The 11,946-nt window shown below is 35.9% G+C and overlaps 1 protein-coding gene across 1 annotated transcript; it reads left to right on the top strand.

Annotated features, from left to right (window-relative positions):
* The first annotated feature begins 544 nt into the window (after nt 1–544).
* Nucleotides 545–2,120, top strand: LOC129795230 (odorant receptor 85b-like). The gene is made up of 3 exons (XM_055836317.1): nt 545–771; nt 1,360–1,990; nt 2,067–2,120. Exons 1-3 carry the CDS (start codon nt 545–547, stop codon nt 2,118–2,120), a joined length of 912 nt encoding a protein of 303 aa, XP_055692292.1.
* The last annotated feature ends 9,826 nt before the right edge of the window (nt 2,121–11,946 follow it).

Here is an 11,946-nt window from a genome sequence, read left to right as displayed (position 1 = left end):
CACACTTTATTATAAATATTTAAAGTCCATGAATTGCCGTTTATGTCCCCGCGTAAATGACTTAATCAATACTCATAATTTTACACTTTAGCTCTTCAAAAATTCCTGAAAACTTTGCCTCACTTTTCCCTTCCCAACTAAAATTTCCATCACCTTTTGGGTATTTCAAGCGGAAATTCCTCAAGAAGGTTTTGAAATTTTCCACAAAAAGTCTTCAATCCTTGTTTTTTGTTTTATTTATTCATTAAATTGACGCAGTTAGAGCTTTATAAAGTCTCGCTCAAGTAGATTTTGGAGCAGTTCTAGTCAAGAAAACTTCCAGAAATCATCCTTCTTAAAAATAAATCCGTTGAAGACTTTGTTCAAGATGTTGAAAGTTTATCAGGCTAATTTAAAGAGGATTGTTCTCTTTTTCTTCTCAGCTTGGAGTTTAGATTTCCTAGGATCGTGCCGTTGGAGATTTCTGAATATCCTCAAACTCTCCTTCTACCCCATTTACGTGGCTTTGGGAACTGCGGGGGAAGCTTTTCACGTGCTGGTCCAGATGGAAGATTACAGTGATTTGGTGGAGTTTGCCTTTAGTATTGCCATGGGTTTGGCTATGTTTCAATGCGTTATGATCTATTTGGTCATCATAATCTACAACCGAAAGAGAATTACGGAGATTTTTGAATATTTCGAAGGTTTAGTGGCATCTTCAGATCCCATTATGTCTAAAATCAGACAAAAACACTTCACGACAAATACTAGGATTGCCTACATCTGTGCCAGGTAAAGGAACTCAGTAGTTTTGTTATTCTAGTTAATGTAAAGACTGAGAAAAGCTTAAATCAAACCTAGCTGCTACGGCTTTTTTAAAGCTTTATTTTAATTTTCCTAGGATGGTTTTAAGATTAGATCAGGCTTGATTAAAACTGAATGTATTCTTTGATGATTGAAGGCGATCAAAATATGCGTCAGGCTGACTTTGTAAAATTCTTTAAAAATGCATTCATACCTGATCCTTGACCTAATCATCGAACTGGCCTAACTGAAAAATACTTAAGCTCTGACTAAAAATTTAGGCCAAACGTTAAAGCCTATGCCAAACCCTAAATAAATTAAGCCCAGACTAAAATCATAGTCAGGCTTCAGTAAGTTAAGTCAAGTCTAAAAGAACCAGGCTTGAAAATTTTAAGGCTGATCTACAGAAACTAAAGCCAAACTTTTGATTTCAATTTTTATTTCAAAAGACGTTGCTTTCAAACGATTTCAGGCGTAGCCGTCTAACGTCTGATCTTCTGTCTTTACTTCCAGACTCTTTCTCACCTCAACGATTGTTTGCTGGTTCCTTATTTTTGCTTTTGCAACAATTCGCAGTGGTTTCACGTCGCCTATGTTTTTCCTCATTCCTGGCATTCCCAGAGACAGTATCTTCTTCTACCCTGTTAACCTCATTAACCAGACCTTCCTCTTCTTCAGTGCATACGAACTAATTATGGTTTCTGACATTATAATAATGATCACTATTGTTTGCTGCAAAGCCGAATTGGATGCAATAGCCGAACTCATTGCTACGCTAAACCACGAAGATTTAGCTGCAAATGAAGGAAGAGTCATTGTAAGGAAAGTCTATGAGATTCATATGGATCTGGCAGTTCAAGCGGACAAACTAACCATCGCTTTCTGGCATATCTACCTGCAGAAACTCCTTGTTATCATGCTCTACCTTTGCAGTATGTTTTTGATTTTTCAGGAGAAAGATGGCTTCAGCTACGAAGCCATTTGCAGCATCTTCGTTATCCTGTCGCAAACTTTTATTCTCTGCTACTTTGGGCAGATTATCATGAATAGCTCTGAAGTCATGTCGGATTCATTCTACATGACTAAATGGTACGAATTGGATATTCGTGCACAGAAGAATCTTCTCATTCTCATGATGAGGTTTCAGCATCCAGTTAAAGTGGAAACTTTTGGTTTTGGAACTATATCGCTCTATACCTTTGTTCAGGTTTGTTGGAATTTCCCAATAAGTGCTGCTTTTAGTTTAGATTTAATTAATTGAAGAGATTTCTTTGTCATTTCAGATTTGTAAAATTTCATTTTCCTACGCCGCCATTTTGTATGCACTTTTCAACTAAAAGAGCCTTACAGGACTATCACACTTAAGCTCCAAGTGCTTAAGCATCATAACATCTTTGTGAGTACGAGAGAGACAACAATGGTGTTTTTTTTTCGTTCCCTTACTCATTCTGTTTGAATTATATTTATTTGAGAATTCTGAAAATAAAATTGTTTGAAGCATATGTGCAATGTGCATATGCTCTATGGATGAAAAATCAAAACTAAAAAGAACAGAAAAGATAATATTTATTGAGGAAAATGCGTATTATACGCGAGAAAAAAACAGTCAGTTAAAATGAACTACAAAAAGAATGATTTTAATGAAGCATAAGCGTATTCTATGCATTAAGAACTATACTCCTTATAATCATTTTCATTTTTATTTCCACTTTTTTTCTTAGCTCATCTGTTTTAAAAGGCAGCTTTTGGCAAAAACTGCTGAGGCAAAATGTAAACAAAAAGAACCTAATTCATCGATTGCAGCATATGCTTTATGCTCAAAAATTAACCTAAGTCTACAAAATATCTGTAATAGAAAAGTTTCTTGTCTATCAGTAATCTTTCTCGGTCACACTATTGATTCATCTTCTCCCCCACCCCCCTTTCCTGCAGATTGCTTCCAGGTGGACATACGGGGAAGTGAGTGTTATATGCATCCTAAAGTGGATTAACCCGAGCGCTTGGTGTAATTTTAATAACGATCCCTGTTGTGTCACTCAACGTGAGGGACACATTGCAAGATTGTACCCTAAAAGCCACCTCATGTTGCAGTACATTTAATCTTATATTATCTTTCAATGTTAGACTCCCCCCATCTCCTCGTGTTTTTGGCACAATGCTCCGGCCCAAAAGGTGGACGATAGAGGGTTAAGAAGATGGTATGAGGTGTGTGGGGTAAACCACATACGGTTGAGGTGTGTAGGGGATGTTGGGAGGCACAAATCCCCCTTGGAAATTTCTCGCATAACACGCTCTTCACTTCGTCTGTGTGGAGCTCGTCCCTCCTTGTGGCGATAATCAAGAGAATAATTATGAATATGTAATGAGATTTCTGACATGTTCAAAGCGACAATTCTAATTCGATAATTCGTCCCTTCAACCAGCAATGGGGGGTGTGTGGGTGGAAGCTGGGGGGGAAGGAGTAGTTTGGTGTGGTTGAGGGTGGGGGTTGCTTCATTGATGGGCTGCTCAATTATTCACAACAGCGATATGGCAAAATCCCGAGAATGTCTTCTCACACACACATCACGGACTATTAATTACACTTTGTAATTAATTAGATCAAATGGACCAAAATCCTCGAATTAATTTCCTTCCATTCTATGCGTAATCCCATCACACATCCACCCACATATTCTCTATTAAAAATTAATTTCTCCCTTCCGCATCAATTATATTCCATGAATAGAATAAAATTCCCACCCTTTGTCCTCTGAAAAAAAAAAATTCTCCCAAAATAATGCGAATTTCCATGAAAAAAATATATAATTTTGATGAAAAAAAAAAGTAAAAATTGCATCCAATTCACAAAGCACATCCTCTTCTATTGTTCCCACCAACTACCCCCCGTATGGTGGCCCAGTACCCCGCAGACCCCGCATTTGGGGTAGTCTTTGGGAAATGTGCAACAAAATTCGCAACAATACACCAGACTGGATTATCTGATTCAGGAGTTATAAACCGAATAAGAGGATGAGATTAAATTCGCTTCATGTGCATTTCTGGCTCCACCCGGTGGTTGCATATCGTGCAATAAATTTCCTGATATTTCGCTTGATTGTGTATCCATATTAATTTCATTTTTGGAATATGAATTATGTTAGGGGAGGATTCATGTTTTTCATGCGTGCTGCACATTCACAAATTTGTCTAGTCTGTACTCATCTTTTATTGTTTTAATTAAAATATGATGGCAAAAGGGAGATTAAAGTAATTCAATTCGGTGAGTTTTCATTTCTTTTTTTTTTTTGTGGTAAAAAATAAACTTGTCAATGTTTGACGTTCCTTTTCTAACGATTGACGTTAGTATTTGAACATTCGACGTGCTATTCGTATTGTTTAATATTTTTTTCTCTAGATTTTGATGTTTCTTCTGTATTTTGACGTTTCTTTACTAACGTATGACGTTCCATTTTTAACGTCTTACGTTTATTTTCAAGAATTTGACGTTTTTTTTTATTAACGTTTGACATTTCTTCTTTGACGTTTCTTTAGACGCTTTCCTCTAATCAAATCCTCCAATGATAAAGTATTCTAACTCACATGAGATTAAAAATCATCATTTGAAGCATATGCTCAATGCACATATGCTTCAAACACAAAGAAAAAATTCAAACTAAAAAAATTAAAAATTCCACACATTAACAATCCTCAAAACCGCAGTTTTTGCATAAATTACATTTGGTGAGTGAAAAAGAGCAACTAGCATAGCATCCAACCACATCCCCAATAAAATTGAAAACACCAAAGCCATGCTTCCCCCCATTTTGGGGCAACTATGAGTACTTTGGTAAAATGGATTCCACAATGTGCGATGTACTGAATAAAATGCCCTTTTCGGTTGACCTATTTTTGCCTTTTTTTTTTAACAACATCTTTGATGTAAAACTAAAATAAATGACTATAATAATTTCCTACACAATTCCATCGTGAATAACATTGTTTGGTTGTTTTTTCTCATCCTTCATGAAATTCATTTGGGGATTTTTTTTGTACTATTCAAAAAAAATTCTCTTAAAGCCCGGAAATAAAATATCCTTCCGCTGAGGACAAGTCTTAATTACTTTTTTTTCAGTGTGTAGGGGAGGATTTTATTTATAAATGGAAATACACAAAAAAAAGATGAAGGAAAATGTTCGCAAAATATGATGTAAATTTTCCTTTCGAGTAATCGAGTACTTCGTTAAAGGAAAGCAAAGAAGGAGTTTATTCATTTTACTATGGAAAAATTCTTCATTCGAGGAAGAACCATGAGACAGTTAATCATGATAAAACACTGAAAAAGTATAAGAAATCGCATAAGACGACTAATTTTTCACTGAGATCAGCTGGGAAAAATCAGAAAAAAGATTTGACTAAAAATATGAAAAATGACGTCACAGTTGTAATTTTCAAGGGGTGTTTATCTGTCGAATATTTTGGCTTTTTTGGCGAATAATCCGAATATTTACGAAGATCTGAATATTTTCATTCACATCTCTTACTAAAAATCGAATAATTCTAAATTGAAAAATTAATTTACAGTCAGGTTTAGGTTAGCGTCGCGTCGGTTGTACTCTCCCTTTCCATTAAAAATAATGAGCATAAGGAGTACATCCGATGTGACGCTAACCAATACCTGATTGTATTACTATTTCGCTTTGAATTTAGTAGGTACCTTTCGGTTTGAATTTACTATTTTTAGTCCTTTTTGGGCTAGAATTTAATCTCTTTTGATTTTAAATTAAATATTTTTTTAGGCTTTTGCTCCCAAATCTGTGTCTTTTTAGAACTGAAAGTCAAATCATATTTTTTTCAGCTTGACTTTAGTCATTTTTCAATTTTATTTTACTCATTTTTAGACTTAAAACTACTTTTCGGCATAAATTAAATATTTTTTTTATGTTTCGGCTTCTCAAACTGAGCCATTTTAGGACTAAAAATCAATATTTTTGATATTTTTGATTTCTTTGGCGAATTATCCGAATATTGGACAATAAATCGAATATTTTCGAAGATCAGAATAATTTCTTTCAGATAAACACTCCTTGGTAATTTTTGTTTCTTCTACATGAAGCATATGTAGCATCTATGCTAATGCTTCATTGATGATTTTTTAGGAGGAATCTTTGTGTTTCACCATTTGAAAGGGACAAAAAACAATTATGACGTCATTCTTTCTATTTTTGGACGTACTTTTACCGACTTTTCCAGCTGATGATCACAATTGTGTTTTTGTATTTTAAAAAATCAAATATTAAATATCATCGATGAAGCATTAGCAAAAAAAAAATCATTCAAGGAAAATATATTTCCCAAATTTTCCAGGTGATTCAAGAAGAAAATTGAAAGTTTTTAGCTATTTCTTCTTCTTTTCTCACTATTAAATTTTGTACTAAATCGTTCCATGAATGAGGAATTTTTCGAGTTTTCCATACATCACTGATTAAACTCCTTTTCAAAAATTTATTTATTTTTCTAAATATTAAAAAAAAATACAAAAATAGCTCAATGGCCTTTTGTAGAAATTCAAAAGCTCAAATTCTCGTCCAAAAAAAAAATGTTTTGATATGCAAATCAATATATTGGGGGGGCAGAAAAAAGATGCGGAGAGTTTTCCTTCCTGTTTTCAATGTCGCAAAAGGGGTGGTGGGTGGTTGGAAAATGTAGGGTAATCCGAGTGAACAAACATAGCTCAAGGTGGTGGGAAAATCGACATTCATAAATTTAATATTTTCCCCCTTCTTGGGTGCGGAGTCAACGTGCAAAGTGAGTTGGTGGATTCACAATGAAGTGAGAGAGAGAGAAAATCTCACGGCAGGACCAACATGCACATCCTTGCCGCAGGGCGGTGGGTGCTCCCATGTGGCAGACAATGGAGCTGGGGGGATGGTTTGTCGTGTGTCTGCATAAATGAAACACCACCGATGCGGGCAAATACTGCCATTGTGCACCTCTAAGGCTCATTTGCATGAAATTTAGCTGCAAAATTCATAGATAATGGAGAGCCCGAGTGGAGCGCTAAATTAAATTGGATTCCATCCAAATTGCGACGTTTTGTCAGGCACCTCCTGGATTCTTCTCCATACGAGTGTGCCGGAGCATCTTCTTCCTCCTCCCCCCTTCCCCTTTTTTGCCCACAGAAGTGATAGCAAAAGGGACCCCACCCCGCCTAAAATATAGGGGAGCTTCTCTCTTGTCAATTCAATTCAATCATTGATTTTTCATCCTCAACATTTCCTCTGTGGAGGTCCCTGTCGAAGATCCTGACGGCATAATTGCACACTCTGCTTCCACCCTTCCCCCTCAATCCACCCCTAAACATGGTGGAGGAAAAGAGTCGCACACAGCCAATTCATGAGACACTTCCGGGCACTCCGGAACGCCTCACACCCCACCCCTTATTTCCCTTTAGCTGGTCAGCTGTTTAGCATTCAGAACGTACTTCTGGCGCAAATTGCTCTTTCGGGGAAAGACATTCTCTGTCAAAAGGGGGGTTGGTTGCTGCTGCAGTTCGTTGTATTCAAATTTACACCCCAACGCACAAATTCCTCCGCATCCCTCCTCGTCCTTCCCCACCCTCCCTCCAAAGGCTCCTTTCAGCGGCCAACAGTCGCTCTAAAATCCCCAAGAGGGCTGATGCGGCAGCATTTTAATATTCCCAACGGTGGGATGTGTTTGGAATAAACGTAGAGAGATTCATCCTTCTCTGTAGGAGGGGGCAGGGGGGTTGAGGAATTGATTCAATGGAAGAGGGTTTTAGCTGAGTCAGCAATTTATGGCATTTAAGGGGTCCACTTCTTTTCTTAACTTTTTTAGGGATAAAAGTTAAGAAAGATTATCAATTGAAGAATTTAAATTTAAAAGGGATGATTTGGGTTTTTTTTCAGTGTAAGGGGGTAACAATTAACACTTGGAAGATCGAAGTTTCTAACCTCAAAAGTTTGACCTTAGTTTTTTCTCAAAATAAAGTTTTTTTTTTCAAGTTTTCTTTCGACGATATTGCAGTATTGAAACTTTCCTACAGATGTAGAATTTATCACAAAATGTTAAATAGATTTTATTTCTATGGGGCGAATTGGCCAATTTGGCCAGCAAAATCCCCAAGGGTTAAGAAGAAAATAGTTCAAAAATTTCCCAAATATTCGCCAGTAAACAAATGATTGAGCCAACAAATGTTTATTCGTGAGTGGGTCAATCAGATTGATCAATAATTGATAAATCAATTGAGTCAGTTAATCGATTGATCAATTATTGACCAAAAATTGATCAATCTCAGGTCAATACTGATTGCTCAATAATTTATCCTCTATGCCGACGGGTAATACCGGTTAAATCTGTATTAACTATCTTCATTCTAATGTATCATGCTTTCTTATTTCCTTACATCCTTTCTCTAACAAATTTTCATCAACTCTCAAAAACTTATTGTAATTAATAAATATTATTAATAATTTATTGTCAATCAATAAGATTGATTACCAATTGAGCAATAATTGCCTATCAATTTCCTTGATCGATAGGTGACCAACTATACGGACCTATATTAACTCAATATTGAGCTCAATAATTGATCAATTATTGGCAAAATATGTTTTTCGAAATACTTGAGCGTTAATCATTGTAACAGAGAGTATGTAATTATTTTAAATTATCACAAGAAAGTGTCTGATTTGCCTCCCTCTGCTCTAACCACATATAGGTATACATAGGCGCCAGTTAAGTGCCAAAAATTAATTATGATCATAAGTATTATGGAGAATTAATTATCATAAATCAACCTCGCCACTTTGGGTGAAATTAATCAATAAATATTGAAGTATGTGAAGCTCTCTCGCCAGTGTTTGTCAAATAAATTCATTAATTTTATGAGCGTCATTAATATTGATGCTCACCAGGGGGGGGGGGGAAGGGGAGGTGTGGGTGATGATTTTCCTCCCATAGAACAATATTCATCAATTACTATGCTTCATGCTCCTCAAGATGTTCCTGCCTTCCCGAATGGAAATTCTAGCCACAAGATTTTCCTCAGGAATCCATTCAAATACACATCGAATTTCTCAATGGGAAATTTGCTGCCTGCAAATGCGGAAACTGCTTGTCTCTTCGTTTGTTGCTGGTAAGCTGCATTGTTTGCCGACTAGAATTGAAGATTATCAAGAGACATTTTGTGTGTAGGTGTATGCCGTTGTCGCAATCAATGGGAACATTTTGTCAATTTTGTCCATCTCTTGCCGGGTGGAAGGAACTATTTAAATTCATCAATCGTCCCCAGACATTCATTATGAATTCCTAATTGGACTTCTTCTTCGTCTCCGACATGATGCATTGTTCTGCAACTGATTCTGCTTTCTTGTTTCCACAATGCACAACAATGCTCATTTAGTTTTTAGTAAAATGATGGTGGGGAGTGTTCATTGCATTTTCTCCACCTTTTAATGGCATTCTTTAGGCGCCAAAACGGAAGTTTTTAGTGAGAATATCATTGTGTTTTTTGAAGATTAATGGTAAAAGCCGTAAAAGCTAATTCAATCGAGTTTTTTCTGGGATTAATAATGACTAAAGAAAGAAAGTTTTGTAATAAATCAATTAGGTTTTGTTAAATTAATTCTTATTTTAATCTCTAAGCTTTATTTAAATAAATTATGCACAGATGCCGCGCTAAACACTAAATACCTCCAAACAATTGCTCTTTTTTCTGTCAGACGTTAGAAAAAAAAGTTAAACTTTAAAAAAAAAATTAACTAAAAAAAACAGTAAAAAAAATAAACATCTAATCTTAATAAAAACAAATATCAAACTTTAAAGAAAAGTATTTGATTAAAAAAGGAACATTAAAAAAAATATCAAACGTTAAAGTGTTAAACGTTAGAAAACAATCGTTAAATGGTCTAAATTATCGGAGTAATCTCTCATGTCGCATTTTAGCCAAATTCTTTCAGTATTTATAACTGATTCATTGAGATAAATTAACTGAAGTTGATCAATGAAAGAATGAAAACGCAGATATAAATGGTCAAAATGACTGAAGTAATTTGCTCATAAGGTCATAAATATGCAAAAGTCTAGATAACAGAAGTTTTTTGGTTAAAATAACAGAAAGAAACAGTCAAAAAAGCTGAAGTTAATGAGTGAATTAATACTATAGGCAAATTGAAACAGCTAATTTAGCAAAAAGTAATCAGTTTGATAATGATATCTTAATATATAAAGCTGAAATGTTTGTCTGTCTGTGGCACATGAACTCCTCCTAAACGGCTGGGCCGATTTTGATGAAATTTGGTATGGGGGTAGAGGGGGTCAATACGAGTTGCAAGCGCTATATGGGATTCCGCCCCAACCCCCCTTTATAGCGCCCCCACAGAAAAATTGATTTTTTCCCACTTTCTACCTGCTGAAGGGTCAGATAACAGGATTTTTTATTTTAAAAATTTTTCCGTGTACCGTATTATTCATCCCCCCTACTAATATATACCCCCTTTTATAGCTTAAAATGGAGTTTGCTCACACGTGATTGGGGGCTCGGGTTGACTAGTCGTCATATAAACATCCTGAGAGTATAAAAATGTTTAAACTCCTTTTAGTGTAGGTACATATTTTACTAATGGTAAACCCCTTTTCGGTGAAAATGCGAATTACTTTTTTTAATTCATATAAAACTCATAAAATTTATTATGCTATTCCATGTGAAATACCGAGAATGCTATTTCGAATATATTTCCGTTTTTTCTATTATTTTTTAACACATATGTACGTAATTTTTTACACTCTGTGTGAAATTGCTGGAATAAAATTTATTTGTCGCCGGGGGTGAATCACGGATGGTTTAAAAAAAAAAGTAGGAACAGCGGCCTAAGTGGCCGTGAGAGCATCAAATGGAGGCGGTGAAATGAATGCTAATGGCAAAGAAAGTGGTTGAGAAGAATAGAAGAAAATATGAATAATATCTCCGCCGTACAACTCTCTCTCTGGAGGCCTCGGCGTATAGTAATTTACAATTAAATTACACGCCATTCATCATGGAAGGTACGTGAATAAAATAATTCTACCACTTCAGGCGCATCCAAAGGGTGCAAGGCTGCGCGGAGGGCGGAATGTGCCCACCCGGGCGCTCCATGGCGTTATAATTAATCAGAATAATTTACTTTCATGCGGGGGATGTGTCTGGATTGGCCGATTGAATTATCATTAATAACATTTCATGATTTGCTACCCGCACGATGCGTCATTGTTGCGTAAATCACCGCCACACAACATGTGTAGCCATCAATTTCAGTCATCTCAATTGTCCGCCCGCCATCCATTCGCCGGAGGATGGGCTCTGTGAGCGCATTTGCTGCCACGGGAGTATACGCGGTAAACAATACAAGTTCCCTATTAATTTAATGAGGCAGCATTAATCACAGAAGCGTTTTTTTTTTTCGCTCTCGTCTAACTGAAACGGAAATTTTTGGCACCCCGTCGTTGGGAAGCGCATAAAGAGAAAATGGGTGGGAATTTGTCGCTAGAAAGCGCGATGTTGCCCAACCCTTTTGGGGAGATAAATGGAGCAATTCGTAAAATTCAGCCGCTGATTTGAAGCATAGGCGTCTAAAGTTAATTCATTGTGCTACCTAAAGGCATTTAATTAGATTCTCATTAAAATATCTGATGTGTATAACAAGATGATATTTACAATGTAGCATCGATGCATATGCTTCGTGAAGCAAATACTCGAAATGCTCGAAATTAAGCGAGGGCACTGGCAAAGGCGTGGTTTATACAATCACAGAAAAAACTTTCTTAATTTTTTGTATAAGATTCAAAGGCTTGGACCTTCAGATTTGTAAGTTTCTTATACATATGCTTCATGAAGCATATAAAGAAAATTAAGCGAAGGTAAAGGCGTGGTCCAGCAACCACAGGAAAAACTTTCTTAATTTTTTGGTATAAGATTGAAAGGCTTGGATCTTTAGATTTGTAAATTTCTTATACATATGCTTCATGAAGCAAATACAGAAAATTAAGCGAAGGCTCTGGCGAAGGCGTGGTCTATACAATCACAGGAAAGACTTTCTTATTATTTTTTATTACAAGACTTAAAAGTTTAGATTAGATTTAATTTATCTTTCAATTTAGATTTGCATCTCATGCATATGCTTCGTG

The sequence above is a fragment of the Lutzomyia longipalpis genome, chromosome 4, assembly GCF_024334085.1.
Source record: "Lutzomyia longipalpis isolate SR_M1_2022 chromosome 4, ASM2433408v1".
Classification (NCBI taxonomy): domain Eukaryota; kingdom Metazoa; phylum Arthropoda; class Insecta; order Diptera; family Psychodidae; genus Lutzomyia; species Lutzomyia longipalpis.
The sequence above is the reverse complement of the archived record's forward strand: the minus strand, read 5'-3'. Positions and strand labels throughout refer to the sequence as shown.